Source organism: Micropterus dolomieu, linkage group LG17 (assembly GCF_021292245.1).
Source record: "Micropterus dolomieu isolate WLL.071019.BEF.003 ecotype Adirondacks linkage group LG17, ASM2129224v1, whole genome shotgun sequence".
Lineage (NCBI taxonomy): Eukaryota > Metazoa > Chordata > Actinopteri > Centrarchiformes > Centrarchidae > Micropterus > Micropterus dolomieu.
The window spans coordinates 14,857,996-14,875,661 of record NC_060166.1 but is presented as its reverse complement, the minus strand read 5'-3'; the positions used below and the strand labels follow the sequence as shown (position 1 = coordinate 14,875,661).

Below are 17,666 nucleotides of genomic sequence, written 5' to 3'. Positions count from 1 at the left end.
CTTTCGTCCATAGATAACCATGCTCCAGACACTGCATGGCTACAACACCAGAGCCAACGTGCAGTGCCTCAACTAAATAAGGAAGCCAGAAAGATCTATTTTATTATTACTAATATTTATAATGGTGCTAATATGGGGTTTTTAAAAACTCCAAAATGAAAAAGTAAAAACAAAAAACTGCCCACAAAGCAGAAATAGTAATGTGATTTGATAGAAAATATATAGCACACTGCAACTACAACTTTACATGGTAAAACCGGCTGCTTAATCAATAATTAAGTGAAGGTAAACATTAACATCTGGATTATTTATGTCACTCCCTCACTGCTTGACGCCTTTAACATTTTTTATATACTACATGCAGCTAGTAACAAGCAGCAGATTGAGGTGGAGCCATGTTGTCACAGGATGGTATTAAGTCTATAGGAACTCTTGTTAGAACAGTGCTCATTAGAAACTGAGTGGGACCCAGGCTGCACTCGAGATGTGCTGGATAATGACTATTATACACTCATGGATACTGTCGAGGTTATGCACTCATGCCTTTGGAGAGAGGCTGTCTTCAACTCAGAGAAAGGTCAAACACATTGATGGAGTGAGAGAACCTGTCTGCCAGCTGTTACCCGTGATAATGCTTAGTATACTGCAGTGACAGAAGAGAAATAACTACCAGACATTCAACTTATCATCTCAAAGAACTACACCTGTATCGACTGACACTAGTTCTATGTCCCAAAAATGAAAAAAAATAAATAAAGTGGGCCACGACTGATGAACTTTTCCATGAGTACAATGAAGCAAGCAGAAGGTTTAACACTGACATTTGTGTACTGTATGAAATGAAAAAATCCTGTGGTTGACTTTATTTTTCCACGACTTAACAGCAACTCAATGACGTCTCTAAGGTGCATTATCTTGTGGCACAGGGACTGCCCCAAACTCTCAGGTAAAATAACAATCATGACTTCATTTATTCCCAAACGCAAACATACAATACACATGCTCTTGTGAAATTAATCTTAAAAAGTTTTGATCTAATATCTCATATTGATTTGGTATACTCATCAGATTATCTTATTACTACAAAGAGTTCTGCACATAAATTAAATAGAGCCATAAATAAAGATTTGTAGGGCTTAAATGAAATCTTTGTTTAAAGAAGAGTATATCCCTGATTGTAATTAAGTCTGGGCGGTATAATGAGGTACACCAATATAAAATTAGATAATACCGTTTATACCGCTATAGTTTGATGTTGAGTTAATTAATATGTTTCTGTAAAGTCCTTCCAGCGTTTGCTCCTCTCTTTCTCTCCCTCACCACGCAGCGCAGCCCCTCCCCCTGCATCCCAGCCATCTATCCACAACTCTCAACAACATGGAGGGAGACACAGTGCTGAAGACCTGGCTTGTAAAAAACAAAAAAAAAACAACGGTTCAGTATTTCCCCACACATTCACTTTCCTCGGCGGGCAGCCCTGGTTAGGTGACACATTGTAGCATTTATCAGAGAAACACAGAGTCATTACGTTACAAGCAGCGACACGGTGGATATTTTACAAGAGCGGACCAAGTGACAGTGAACACACCAGTCAGATGTCATTCGTTAGCTACCACGTTGGTTTTGTTTTGATGGGCTACGTCATCAACACGCCTCCTCAACATGCGGCGACGCTGCAGGTGGAAGAAAGTCGGCGTCTTTATACAATGTAGCCTACTGATGGAGAAAGCCACCGGATCAGACATAGATGGAAAGAAGCGGGGCACGCTGACGTGTTTGGAGCAGACAATGATAGGTCTGTGAGTGTGAAGAGAACTGAAGGAGGCAGATTCAATAAGTGAGTGACACTTATGATGGAAAATCAAGTATAATTACAATGGTGAAATAAGATACAAGCTAAGTTACTACAAATAGAAAAAACATGGCCGCTAAAATTGACACCCCCGCCCTGCCTACTTAGCAGAACATACCGATATATATTTTATACTGGAACTCTACCTAACAGTACCGGCATATGACTCTTTGGTCCATATCGCCCAGCCCTAATTGTAATTAGACTTAATAATTATTATTGCAGAATTATTCCTACCTTTCATCTTGTGTTTTTATTTTAACTACTAACTTCCAATTAGCATAAGCTCATTCAACATGTTTTAGTGAGGAAGGTCGCTTTACTTAAACTGTTAAAATACTTAAACTTTGAAGGGGCCGATTTAATTTACTGGCCTTTAATGACCTTTCCTCTAGCGCCACCATCACACACACTGTATTCTCAGATGTCAGATATCTCACAACTATGCATCCAAAAGGACAAAACCTATTGATTTTATAAACCCCTCAACCTTTCCTCTAGTACTGTTGTTAGGCCAACCTTTTAAGTTTCAAATGACCCTACCGTATCTCTGTTTTTAACACTCACAAGAGGAAGCAATCTGCAAGCAAGTTTTGGGCATTCTGTCCATTCTTGTTGACAAGTGTAACAATCAGTGCCATTAATTATTGTTTTAGCAGCTCATGTGTGTGAACTACACATCTCTTGTAAGTGTAGCCTAAACCTATGTTGTGCCTGCATGGGTTGATCTCACCTTCAGTCACCCCACACTTACTACAAAACTGCAGAGTCATCAAAAAATAAAAAGAATATTTTTTAAAAAATGTACTCAAAAAACATGCTACAACACTATACTGGAAAAAATACGTATACAGATGCATACCTATACAACTAAAAAAAAATCACTGCTGAGTTGTTACAAGCAAATGAAAACAACAGTTATACAAAGTGAGAAGACTCACAAGAACTTTATTGTCAACCCGTCCATATACAAGTACATAGCAGGGATGACATATTAATTTTCTAGGGCCAATGGTGGCTACATTTAATATAAAACAAATGCATGCTGGGCTTCAGATTCAACCTAAGAATCTTTAGAAACCTGAAAAACCCTTACTGTAACCACCTCTTGTATTAAATTGTGTGTGGCCATTAAGCGGCTTGCTTAACTCTGAAAGGTGAAAAGAAACCTCAAGCTAAACAGAAGTCTAATTGTTCAACTAAATACCTGAGTAGAAACAATTTAACTCTCTTTCAGTTAGTGATACAACACATTAGTGCTGGTAGCAGGAGATTTGAAGCAGCATGGAGCTATTAGGGAAGATGTGGGGAGAAGAAGGGGAATAGGGAGAGGTGAGCAGGGAGGGCCCATACCAACCTGCTCTCACTGACTTGCTCCTTCCTCTCTCGGACCTTCAGCCACTTCCTCAACAGGAAACGCTTACGGCGCGGACTGGCGCTGGGTGTGGAGCAGCGCGACCAGGAAGAAGGGGCGTCTTCGTCGCTGGATGGCGTGATCTCAATGGAAGGCAGCTGGAGGTACTCCTTGGAGCCTGAGTGGGATCGGGCCGCAAGGTGACCGACAGTTAGCCGCCCCCTTTCGTTCTCCTTCTCGCTGGGCACGTTCCTCATGCGCCGCATTTTGAAGCGCTTACGGCGGAGCGTCGGAGTTGAGGAGCTGGATCGCATGGAGCCATCTGACACGGCGTTGCTTCCTCCGTCTGAGTATGCCGGGGCATCGTTTGGGACGCTCACCTGGAGCGAAGGGGGTCTAAGAGTGTCACTCATGGTCCTGACTAGCTTTCTAAAATGCAAATACAACCCCTAAAGCACTTCTTTTTTTAGATCCTCGGTTACAAGAATTGCAAACTCTGCAGTTTTAAAGCTTGAAGGGCTCTTAGCTACAGAAAGGTTGAGGTTTAGTGCTGAACAGATGAGGCACAGTTTAGATTCCTAACAATCTTTGGTGGACCTTGGTCCCCTCAGTTCCTGTTGTTTATTTTAAAGCCCTCTCCACGTGCCAGCCAATGGATTGAAAGACTTGCTGAGAAGTACTGATAGCAGATGTCTTGGGCCTGACCAAGTCCTTCTCCTGCTCCTAAGCTGTTGGTTGATATGTATCAGTTCAGTGGCTGACTGACAGACTGTGAAGAGCAGTCCAGTGGCAGTAAACTCAGTCTCTCTGGCTGGGTAGAAGAGGGCTGGATTAGATAACAAAGAGGGCTTCTGTTCTGAGACCAGCAGATGAAACATGTATAAGGCCTGTCAGGGAGTGTAACACAAGTCCTTTGCTGGTCCTCCCCAGGGACTGGCAGGCCAAGTTACACACACACACACACACACACTTATACATTGGCTACAGCCCAAGCTTCCAAAGCTGTTACCTTAGCTGCTGTTGTTAATGCTAAAGAGGAAGGCACCGACCGTCAGCCCTTGAATATTGATGCTGATCATGTGTGTCAAGGTGTGGAGGCTGTACGTGGTCACTTTGTGCTCATTTTAAAGTTGCTGCAGCAGAGGAAGACACTGTCTGATCTGGGTTGTGCCCATGCTGGTGGATGCCGAGGTCCGTCTTGTGCCAGTCAGTGTGTAGCTGTCTCCTATAGGTTAGAGGGAGGTGATAGGACTGCAAGGTACAGGCAAGGCTAAAGGTGATGATGAAGTAGCAGCCCCCCTCCCCACACACACACACGCACACACACAATCAAAAAGGCAGGCATAGTGTACAGGAACACACACAGTCAGATACCATGAAAACCAATCACATGTAACAAGCAGCACTTCTGATGGGATGCACACACACACAAACACACTCACACATGGCCAAATTCTGATCTATTAAACGTACCTATCCACCACCAAGCAGCAGCCCAAGTTTATCAATCTATAACACTTGTCTTCCCTAAAATGGCATTAGGTACCTCAAAGACCTTTAAATGGTCTGTTCATTTCGACAAACAAAATCAGAGATAACAGAAAACATCAATAGATCACTGCCACTGTACACAATAGATATCCAAGTGGTGACTACCTACTCTATAGCTTCAAGGGCACCCATGGTGAGGACTAGAGCTTCAATGATTAATCAGTTAGTTGTCAAATGTTAAATTAATGGGATTCATTTAGATAATTGATGAATTGGTTTAAGTATTTTTAAAAGAAATGAAGTAAAGATTATCTGATTCCAGCGTCTTAAATGTGAATATTTTCTGGTTTATTTACTCCCCGATGACAGTACACCAAACATATTTGAGTTGTGGACAAAACAAGACATTTGAGGACGTCGTTGTGGCCCACAAAAAACAGTCATTGATATTTTTCACTATTTTCTCACATTTTGTAGACCAAACAACTAATCGATTAATCGTTACAATAATCCACAGATCATCCATCTCCAGAGCGCTAGAGAGGACATTTGCTTACAAATCCGAAAACAAAAGAACCCTCTCACCAAATGTTTGACCTTGATTAAAGAGCCAATGTGCTGACTGTCTGTTTAATGATAAACCTTGCTGAATGTGTGCCAAGATTACACACGCCATTTGTGCAGGTGCAGCTGGCAAGGAAACTTAAGAAAAATAAAATAAGATGGGGCATGGTAGAAACCATTACACAGCAAGCAGTCAAGAGCTGAGTGGAAGCCTTGTGGGAGATCTGCATCAAAATAATGCAGACACAAAGTCAATAGTAAAGACAACCATCTGCATTGTTCTCATCGCCTCCGCCATTAACACCACCTGAATAATTGCTCTGCACATATGGCTTTCTCAGCTGGGTATCTATGAGATGAGAAACACATAGCAAGGGGACCTGTTATGTGCCTACTGAGACAAAAGAGAGAGCATGCACTGTTGGCACAGAAATATTATATATATAACCTAATGGTACCATGTAGAACTACTACTAATGATTTAATCTCCAATGACATAAATCAAATTACAACTAGTCAATAAACTGACTATAAAGGATGTCTAAGGTAGAGTATACAAAGTTTCAATCTGGCCTAAAGGTTACCACAGGATGTGTTCGAGGCCTTACAGAGGAGGTAATATATTTGCTGTAGAAGCTGGTATTGATTTAGAAGATCAGATGATCAGATCGTTTCAGTCTGAACGAATATGGTCTCTACTGTAAATCTAAGCTTTGACGCTGCTCTGACTCACAGTGGAACTAGGGCAGGGCAATAAAACAACAACGATAATTATTGCAATATAATTTTCCTCAATAACAATATAATAAATGTTCAATATATCGTCAATAAATATTTGGTTTAATTCATTTGAATTACGGACAAATTAGCACTTAATTTTTCGATTAAAATATTTATTTTGTTGAGGAAAAGGGACTGAAAAAATAATTACTAATCATATTTGCTGAAAAAGATTTTATTACAATAGTTTTTAATGTTCTACCTCAAATTTATGAAGTGATCCACTGTGTGGCATCAAGTGTTTGTCACGTTCTGACCATAAAGAAAAGTTTAAACCACATAACCTTCTGGTTTCTTCAATTTTCACTCAGGAGCAAAAAACAGCCTTTAAACTTGAAAGAAATAATGATTTAGCATATATCAGGATAATTATCGATATCGAATGATATGAAATGTTTTTATCGTGATAACATTTTTGGCCATATCGCCCGGCCCTAAGTGGAACACCACCATGCAATAATCGAGCCTAGAGCAAGTGAAAGTATGAAAAGCCTTTTCTTAAATGGGACAAATGAGAAAAGGCCTGATTTTAGAGACCATCCAGGAGACTTAACAGAAGTGGGATTAGACAACAGCAATGCAGAAGTTAATGTGGGGCCAAGACAAAAATTACTCCAAGCTTTCTGGAAGAGGGGTTTAACATAGCAGCCAAGGAGCTTATGTGATTATAAAACTCATATCTCCCATCCTGAAACTTGAACTTTAAAAATAGATTTTAAGGAACGCTGAAATATGATAAGACATAAATAACTTTCATTAATGTCTGTGTTCTGAAAAAATAAACTGCCCTTCATATGGCGTCATACAACATTTAACCTGTATCATTGTGACAGACAGGTTCAACTGCGTATTGCAAAATCAATACTATGGTTTTTAAAGAAGAATGACCGGGATCTGCCTTGCAGCTTCTAGAAATTGCAAGGAGATAACTTTTTCAATGACTTTAAAAGGAAAGGTAATTTCAAGATGGGCCCATATTTATCCAAGTAATAGCTATGTACTCGTCAGAAAAATGGCTTGTATTATAATTAGACAAGCAGTGAGGGACAGATCATGCCCCCTTTTCTACCAATCATTTTAAGGAACTATAGATAAAATAGCAAACATTGCTATCAGTATAATAGAGATAGAGACTCCCTTTGGATTTCCCCAGCACGGATTCATTCACAAATATTTGACTTAACGCAATTGGGCTGTTTAGAGGTCAATGCTAAAAGGCAAGAACTGTGCAATTCAGTCTGCAAATTCCCATTCTTGGTGAAATATAATATTTTACAACTTCTTTGCGTGTTTTTATTTCACTCAGTGCAGGAACAAATTTTTTTTTTTAAAGTTAGAATATTTAAGAAATAAAACATCACTACGTCTATCAGATAGGTTACTACTTGACTTATCTGCATATTCTTTATTGAGTGAAATTCTGCTGTAATTATAGTTAATCTAAATGCATGTTTTAAATGTTTTGTAAAGTTTTTGTTAATAAAAAAGAACGATCATAAGGATTTAACATGACAGCTGACTTGTTTTAAAGAATATGCATTTATCTAATACAAATATCAAACTAATGATGTCCTTGTATGTTACAAATCATTGATGCATAATAGATAATAATAATTTTTTTTTCCATTTAAATATGATTTATTCCACTTGCATTGTTAAATCGTCATGAATATTTTGATAGGTGTTATCAATGCATTAGTGAAATGCCTTCAGACTGTATGAGCTAAGGGATAGATGAAGTAGTAAACAAAAAAAGAAGCATGTTCCATCACAGCATTGTTTATGTTCCAAATAAACATGTGCTATGTGAGTTTCTAAGCGAATGCACAAACACACACTCTGACCTGGAGGCTGAGTGTGGAAGTGGGGGAACATCATGCATTAATCATGGCAAGACAACGTTTCCCGTTACAGTTTCACACTTTCTAGTAGCCTCAGGTTGTGCTCTGGCCTCGCTGGGCTGAACTCAGGTGAGCAGGTGATGTCAGCCTTGAGCATATGGGCATGGCTGAGAGTGTAGTTAACGAATGTTGTTTAAAGCAACTGCCATGATTTTCATGTGTTGATATTTTTAGATCTGCAATTTTCTCAAAGAAAAGAGAAACACCATGTAATACTGCTCTCTAGCTGGAGAGCGTGTTGATACACCTGTGGGGTGTAAGTACACTATAATAATATTAAAAAATAGAGTGCACAGCAGGAAGGACTCGAATGGTCTAGCCATCTTGTGTCTCAGTGCCTTGTGCACTTTGCCATGCATACATTATTGGAGTCAACAGATGGACCTACCATGGAGAAGATTTGCTGTTACAGCTGAGACAGAGATCACAGTTTTCCATCACCGTGATGGCTTCACAGCAAAGAACAACCATGTGATTGCTTGTTTTTTCACGCGTCATTACTGACCATCAAAGTTCAGCTCTATTGTTCCCTGCTTCTCTATTCTTAGCGCTGTGTCCCTGTCAGCACAATGTCAAAGACTGTGGGTAGATTACAGAGGCATGCTGATGCTGATTAAACTAACACTTATGAAAATACATGCCCAATAAAGTGTTCTGATTAGTCAAATGAATTATTTACAAGGGCACAAAATATAGATCATCTGAGGAGTGGGAAATCTCTGTCACGGTGTATTAAGTCTGAAGGAAAAACTAACTAAAATGAAGAGGCTGCTGCAACAATCCTGTTTGGTATAGGAGGGTGCATGTTTAGTTTATTCAGTATTGAGAAAACATATGCAGAGATATTGAGGAAATTATGGACAGAGTGCTGCTGGTAGCTGAATTAGAGGTTTAGCGTTGGCATCTCATGACCACCGAGTAAAAGACAGAAGTGCCAAAGGCAACCGGGGCCCAGAACTATGTCTTCTCTATGAGCTCAAGATTCAAACTTTTAATACCACCCAGAGCAGTTTTGAAGTTTCTTTGGTGGCACCAAATTAATAGTTGCATTAGGTCAATTACACATTTTTTAATGTTTTATAGTATTTGTTATTTTGGCAAATAAACAAAGCATGCAAGAAATAAAGAGAAATTTGATGTGTGGCATATGTAAACCTTCATGTAACAAAGTTGCTATTTTCAAATTGAATGACCAAAAAAAATAGAACATAAATAATATTTCACATCAAAAATTTATACCCTGCCTCCGAGTAATGTCTTTCTCACAGGCATGATGCTACTGATGTGGCACGATGTGGAGTCCATACTAAACAACCCGCTCCCCATATAAAGCCTTCTCGGTGAGCAATTACTCATTCATGTAGGAGTGCATCATGCAACACAACAGGATGACATCATGTTATAATGGCAGTAGGGTGATGGGAGAATATTACACGGACTGTGAAGCTATGATGAGATTATAAACTGTGCTCACGTAACACCGCACTATTTTACCTTTTTCCCCTCCCCTGCACTAATCTACTGTATAAATCTTACAAGCGCTCAAGTCATATTGGCATCCGATTACACACCGACTCGCTGTAAAGACTGAAGGAACGAGTTGCACTGCAAATGAGTGCATTCAAAAAAGACTACTCTCTTTCTCAGTGGAGCCTAACTCTGATGATGTGCTGTTCACCAGCCAGGGAAGCCATTTACTGTAAAAGGGTTTTATTGTAAATAGAAATACACTAGAATGGTTATTTCTGTCATCAGCCATTTTATTCATTTCTGACTTACAAAAGATGTTACATTGATAGCAACAAAGCCACAAGGTAAACTAAAAGAGACAGAAGCCTTCTAGGATACAAGGCTTTCTAACAAATGCTGAGGGTTTTCATTCTTTATACAAACTTAAACATACAGCTGCTTATATAGGATTATATATTATGATGTGCCCACAGTGCATCCTTCTTAATCAGAGCTCGCAGGCAATCCTGTGTCCTGCAGTTGCCTCTTCCTTCTCTTTTGTCCACAACAGCAGAGACTTGCTGTACTGATCAAAACCAGGCTTTTCATCTCTTATTTAGACACTCTGCTCTCTAAAAATAGCCTGGTTACACTATGGAAACAGGCACAGCCCTTTAGTGAAGTACAACACAGTATGTGATATTATGTGAAGCTGTAGTGAAGACTCATATTAGCTGAATCGAAGCCACAACTATGATCCAAAAAATCTGAGTTTGGTTGGTTCCACAATTACTCCATTTAATTTGAGGTTGTGCATGTTGGAGAATCCAACAACAAAAAATGAACCAGTAAAATATCCCACTACTGGTGTAGGAATGCAATGTTGTAGGGTAGATAAACCTGGGGAATAGGGATGAAACGGTATGAAAATTTCATACCACGATTATAGTGACCAAAATTATCACGGTTATCAGTATTATCACTGTATTGTAAAAAATATTAAAATGTACTGATACACACACTGAAACCAAGTTTTATATTGAAAACTGCCATGAGCCCAAAAACTGACATGAATATAGAGCAGTATGTAGCGTTTCTAGATATGCTGGTTGGTTGACTAAACTGTGTAACGTGTTATCATGTGCAGTGGACGAATAGACTCTGCGGACACACGACGCACACAGCAACAGAGCAACGTGTAGCGTTTTTACAAGAGCAGCAACACTGAGAGCTTCAGTTTACAAGCTGTTAGCAAGTCAGAAAGACAAACCATAGCTAAAAGTTAACTCACCCTGCGTTCACTATAAGGCTAAAGCTAAAATACGACCGGACTTCAGAGTGACTGAAAAATCTCTGCAGTGTTGTCTTCCCTCCTGTTGTCATTGACCCAAACAAACCCACGTTGTATTCTGCGCATGAGTGCCCGCTTCTGGGAGACGCTGGACAGTGTTTGCCGTGAGATTATAACAGAATTGTTGACCTCAGGACAGCCTTTGATACAGAATTAAAACGTGTACGGTAATAATAACCGTTGGGAATTTTACCATGGTTTACCGTTAAACCGGTAATCGTTTCATCCCTACTGGAAAACTAGCATTTGATCAGTATCAGCCATTATTATTATTAACAGTCTTAATAAATGCAATAATACTGTAAACGAGAAAGGCAGTCACTGAGATAAAAGGGAATCAAACTGGCTTCAGATTCAGAGAAGCAAACACAAAGTTAGTTTATGGTTTGTTACAGTGATTTGTTGGAATTGGTCTGACTGGTTCTATTAGATTTCAGTTTTACGACAGCAGCCTAACTAGAAGCCTTAAAGTGGTGGTAGTCAATGAAGTGGTGACAAGACAATGCCATAACGCCTCAATTGGCGTTACTAATATGAGTGATGTGTTTATGTGGCTATAGGTTTCCATCTGGCTGCACTAAAGCTGCACAAATCCTCTCTCGGATGAATTTCAGAGAGTCTGAACACGTCAAATCTTAACTTAATTGGTAGGTTCTTCTTTTGGTTTGAAAGATGCTCCTAATTACATCCCTTGTAGAGACTTTAAAGTTGCATCTCCTGTTGTCAGAGCTTTATAAGTTTTGAACTGAAAATGAAACAAAACTCTGCAGGTGGTGTCACTTTTGAAACTCCAACTGATGATAATCTTCTCTCATCTGTGGAAATGAAACTGTGCCAATTTTTACATCTGTGCTCACAACTCATCTTCACAGCTTAAACTTCTCATTACTCGCTAATTAACTCACAGTCCAGTGAACTGCACTGTTATCATTTTTTATGCACTGTTATCATTTTTTATGACTTAGTCAGGTATTCCAAATGATGGCTGAAAGCATCTTTACTAAAGTAGGGTGTAGCGACAAATCAGGGAAATAGAGTGACCTCTTTTTCAGTGACAACACTAAAACAAAAAAAAGGAAGAAACTGTTTGTCAAATACCAATACCAAGGAAACCATGCATAAACCAGAACAGAAAAAAAAAACAGCCAAACCTACATATTCTCTAGAACTGACGCTTTTTGACGCTACTTGCAGACACAAGAACAAAACCCCCAAAACGTATAGCACACTCACTTCAATAGGTGACCATTTAACACCCAAGCCACAATAGAAAAAAAAAATACCTCTCTTCCGGTTGTACATTCCCATTGAAACCACATATTTTAGCAGTCAGAACATCTATATACAGGTGACTGTACAAGACAATAATTAGCAGTGTATATAATAATAATGAAAGTAAGTGTAGGTTGCAATCCTAGTTTAGAATGTACTCTATCAAAGTCTTATGATCTGGGTCACCAAAATAAAGTCTGATAAAACCTGCCAATAATCCATCCAACAATAATCTACACAATCAACTAGTGCAAAGAACTGGGCTTTGAAGTGTGTGTCAAAAAAACAAAATAAACAATGATGCCTGAACTCACCCTGAAGAATCTCAATCCTTGAACACAACTTATAATGCTACTTTATTTAGCACTGAGGTGAAAACAACTGCAACAGCGCTGTCTGTTCACCAACTGTCATTTCCTGTGGGGTTAGGAGGCATTTTTCCCAGGCCTGACAGCCACAAACAGCTGAGAGAAGAGGGGCTGTCGGAAACGGGAAGACTGTGAGATGCATTCAAAGTGGTCTTATTCAGAGAGAGAGAGAAACAGCCACAAACAGTGCGGGTACTGACTCCTCTTGTTGAGGGAATGATGTTGTTTTGTTGCGAGTGAGCTACAGGCCTTTCCTAAACAACAAAATCTCCAGTACAGTAATGAAACACTCATTTGGATCAAAAAACTTGGGACAGAGTCATTCCTATGCTGTTTAAATAATTTGCTTACTGTATGATGTATTTGAATTATACACAGAACAGTAATTTAAACTGCTTCATTACTTTATATTCATCTAATAAATATATGGATGTCAATTCGATGGAAATCTGCATGAGAAATTAAAGAAAAAGAAACACATTTGGTTGTAATAATCATCCACTTATAATGATCAATTTGACCCATGCAGACGTGATCACTGTACAAGCGTTTCATGTATCTAGTTCGCACAGACGTGCAAAAGTTTTCTGAGATGCTGCGGCCACTGTGTTAACACAAAACTCTAACACCTACTGGAAGTGTTTGAACAGTTCTATTGCTGCATGTGTTAAGTTTTGTGTGTACTATAAAAAAGTAGGTCGTTAAAAGCTTTCCAGTTTTTGTGCTAATCTAAGATAAACAAATCTCAGACTTATGAGCTGTAAATTTATAAGTGTATTTTGTGTTGAATTGCTCCTTTAATATAATATAAATTCTGACTTTTAGCTGCAAATGTCACATGCTCATATTGTATGAAAGGAAGATGACTGAGACTTAAATTTAGGTTATCATTTCTCACAAAGTAAAATCAAAGGCACCTGCAAAGACACACACACATGCAGAACTGATTTTAAGGATCCTGCTGTGACACGTGGGAATAAACTGCAGATTCTGCTTGAGCCCGCCCCTGAAAAGTTTTTCTCAACACATGCTGTGCTGCATGTGCATAACACCACAGACATGTTCTCTCAAACAGCTAGACAGCAGTCACAAACCAACCAACCAGGGATCTGAGTCTGTTACAGTCACCACCACACAATGTTCATGATTTCTCAGTAGCTTCTGAACCAGAGTTTGGTTTGTGTTGTTTTAAGTGTTTCTTATATTGTAATCTACTATAAGCAGCTATTACCTTAAAAAGAACTCAGCATTGAGTCCAAAACCACCAGTGGCTCCAGATGGCGTTTGACTGGGTGGCTACATATATCAATTTATTGCCTATATTCACACAGTGAGAACTTGTTATTTTTAGCATTATCAATACCTGTAGGCTAAAGGACATGCTGTTTCCATTTACACATTTAGAACTTATAAGAATGCAAATAAACTACACATGACTTTTTCATGTCAAGGCCCCCTAAACTGACACAAATTAGACCACGGACCCACGTCTAATAGGATTTTGTCCCAGGAGGACCCATCTGATAGGATTTTGGCTTTCTAGATGTTTTAATCAAGAAAGTGTATGAAACCTATGACCGAAATAGTCATACCATTGGTCACTGTGTTACTTAGGGATGGATTTATAGTGAAAATAAATTATTCCCCTTTTTGTTGGGGACTGCCTGGAACCCCCTCAAGGACCCACTTTTTGAACCACTAGAAAAGTTTAATTAAATGTATGGGGTTGATTGTTCTTATGTAGTTTGTATGATGCTTCGGTAATATTGTTGTTATACATTAATGCCAATAAAGCTACTTTGAATTTGAAAACTAGTCCCTAATGAAAAACAAAACAAAAAACCCAACCCAATTTAAACCGTTTTCGTCTATCACCGTGGCCACATACAAGGTGTTGTCACACCTATGCGATGATATAGACTTTAATCAAGATGTTCTCACAAGGTGGAAGGAACCGAAACGCAGACAGTCGAGCCGGGCATCGAGCCGGGCATCGATCCCGAAACCACTGCGACTGTCACACAACCTCGTTCACAACGTGGGGCAGTTTCTTTCATTATTATCGCCTGAGTTAAACAAACACAGCGTGTCGATGATTTCGACAGGTGTGTTTATTTGAACACTTGATAAAAAGTTTGGCGATGCAGACACAGCAGCATCTGTCTCAGACGGTCAACAGGAACTGGACAGACGCAGCAAGTGCATCACAGCCCTCTGCTCACAACGATGCAGGAAACTGTACCCTATATTCCGGATTATGGGGCATGCTGTCGGGAATCACAGTGTTTACCCTGCACCCTACTGTTTAATTAATATATGCCGTTTAATCGATGTCGACGTAGACCAATAAATTGTGAATCTGTGTCACGCGCTGAGTTCTCATGTTTATTTAACTGCTTGCTTTACCGACTAAACTGACGTCGTACCGGGCTGTACACTTCAGACTAACAGCGCAACACAATTATCGACAAAGTAACTGTTGTAAGGACCAACAAAACCTCAGAAAGAAATCCGGTAAAAGTCTGGCATTTTTAATAAGCGTCTGAGGTGCGTTTTTACCTTTGACTCGACCTCGCCAACTTTCTCAAACTTGTCCGTCCGCCAGACTTATACAACGACAAACCCAGAGGATAACTTCATACACGGTACTCACCCATGCTGAAAGGTAAAATACATCCGGTGAAGTCGGCTGCTTTGTTTGGAAAACTCAAATCAGTGCATCTTGGAGGCGGAGACCCGCAGCCCGTTACTTCACGGATGAGAGCCGCAGAGAGCAGACCACTGAGCGGTGACCTATCAGTGTCTGACCACACACACAGATGACCTTCCTTCTTTTAACCTCTTAGTGGCCTGGCTGCTGCACGAGATCCACCTGCTTTGTTTTTATTTTCCATCATTTATAATGTCACTATTCACGAAATGCAGTATCTTCGGATCAGGGTGTATTTATTCAGTATCTATGATGTGCAGCAGTGGCGTCTAAACACGGAAGAGCACTTATAATAAAAGCATAACAACTTTTATTAGACATTTATATTATTCAATCAATAGCAGATGTGTGGTCTCCTCTCATATTAATCAAAAAGAACTCCAAACACACTGACACTGATCAATACAAAAAAAAAGAACCTTTAATGTCAAAGCGGAAACAGGTCTCTACAAAGTGCTCTAATCAAACATATAAAACACAAATTAAGACACACCTAAATCTTCACTGTTGCAGCCAAATGGTAGAATTCAAATAATCTGTCCAATGCAGATCACCTAGTGTGTGTACTCAAGGGGCTTCAATTGATCATAGTATAAATACTGTATCTGGAAGGTCCAACATTTGGTGAATCAGAATTGTTGCAAAACCTCCAACAGGAAGAGAAAGAAATGCTTGAAGCAACTCTCCAAAATGCTGTAAAACAATAAAACATAAAAAGCTCTAAGAGGGTAGAGTACTTTTTATAGACACTGTATGTTGGTCCACGAAAACAGTAATGATCTCTACAATGGATGGAAAGCAAACCAATTCATACAGAAAAGCACTAAAACATGCTGTGCTTTGGACAGCAAAACTACATCAAACTGGTAAATATCACCAGAATTTTTAGTTAGTAAGACTGGAAGTAAGACAGTGGCAAAGTCATATCCTGTACTGAGCTGCAGTGACAGAGGCTCCAGAGAGAAAGTCAGAGAAACATCAGCAGGGTGTACACTCCATTTTTATCAGAAAACCACTGGACATTCCAACAAACTGTACTGTGGTTTTAATATGATACAGACCATGTGGGATTTCACATTTTGTTTCTGCTGCTGTTGTAATGTAATTAATTAACAACCAGGGAGACATCAAGAGGCAGTGTTAGCTTGTCTAGCAGGATTTCTGTAACCCGCACTATCCAGAGAGGATATCTCCTCCACCGAGAAGTATTTCAAAACCAATAGATAGATCCTAATTTCATTTGATCCCATTCAGCACAGTCAAGCTGACCTTCATCACTAACTGACCAGTTTTAAAAGAGGGAAGATTATAGTCTGTAGTGACTCGTTATGTCATAGATCATGAAGCCAGACCTTTTCCGCCTCTTTGGGAACAAAGGGTTAAAGGTTACAGACTAACAATGTGGGCTGTCTGTCTGTAAGTGTGTGATTAAACTGTGTGTGTTTGTGTATTCCCAACCCTCCCTCTCTGAGTGTGACTTTTTCTGGGGCCTTGTGCATGGAACATGTGCAAAAAGGCTGTTGTCTGGCAGGAATTACTCAGTTCTTGGATTCTATGTACGGTTTAAACAATGTCTCTATTGATGAGAAAGTAACAGAAAGAAAGATAGAGAAAAAGACAGACAGTCCAACAAATGAAACAGAGACAGGTCTGCAGATATTATCTGATCACAATCAACATCATTCACTGTCACAAAAATACTTCCCACTAGAGAAATCAGGCTTCTGGGAAGGCTGACTGAAGTGTCCACAGCTCATTTCTGTCAGTTAATTTATAAGACACATTTTGATCTCACAGGTGTATTTGCTGAACAGAGGTTTAAATCAAACCACAAATGGCCTGGGATTTCCATTACAGTGCTATTTAAAATGCAGGTGAATTCAATATATTATCTAGCCCATCCAATAACTTTCCCCCTCTGGCCACTTAAGATAATTGAAACTCCCATATCTCATCAAAAACATGGCTTTCAGTTGACTTCCATTAGTCTGCTCTCCTAAGGCCACAAAAGTGGGTTAATAGCATTCTTTGATTCAAGAATCATGTTCTGTCCTTCTAAATCTTCTGTCCCCATAACTTCAAAGATCTATCCATGCATCTGAAGCAAACATTATCTCCTCAGACTCTAAAACACAAGGGAAAACTTAATTAATATTCATCTACACATTCATCTACGATCTACTGACTGATAAGAGTGCAAGTGGCAATCAAAGCATTACAGAAACAAAAGTGTTTTTTTTTAACATTTGGATTAAAAACAAATCGCCTTCCCTGCTTGTCCTCCATCGCCTAAACATATCCCACGTTTGTGTGCCCAAGTGTGTGCTTGTGCGATAGAAAGGTACACTGTCTGTTTTTTCTAAGTTTGGTACTCAACCTGAAATAGCTACTGTGTGATAAGACTCCAATTAGAGTGGGAAAAGGTTTTGTTCCAACGAGTCTCTCGAGGAATAGGAAATCACTGTAGGTGCTGTTGTTGTAATGTGCAGTCACTGAGAGTAATTCATGGCACACACTCTGCAACTACTCTGCCATTCATAGACACCACATTACTGCCAACTGGGCAGCTTATGG

At 39.5% G+C, this 17,666-nt stretch overlaps 1 protein-coding gene across 3 annotated transcripts in view; it reads right to left on the bottom strand.

Moving 5' to 3' along the window:
• gramd1bb (GRAM domain containing 1Bb) overlaps window positions 1-15,121 on the bottom strand; it is a 91,977-nt gene extending 76,856 nt beyond the window's left edge. For 2 of the 3 annotated variants that reach the window (XM_046073537.1, XM_046073538.1), the window contains exon 1: window positions 3,210-3,655. In XM_046073537.1, the coding sequence (XP_045929493.1) occupies window positions 3,210-3,619 (410 nt within the window). In that variant the 5' untranslated portion in view covers window positions 3,620-3,655. Of the gene's footprint in view, window positions 1-3,209; window positions 3,656-15,035 lie in introns of those variants that run through there. The other variant, XM_046073539.1, reaches the window with a different exon arrangement.
• Between the last annotated feature and the right edge of the window lie 2,545 nt (window positions 15,122-17,666).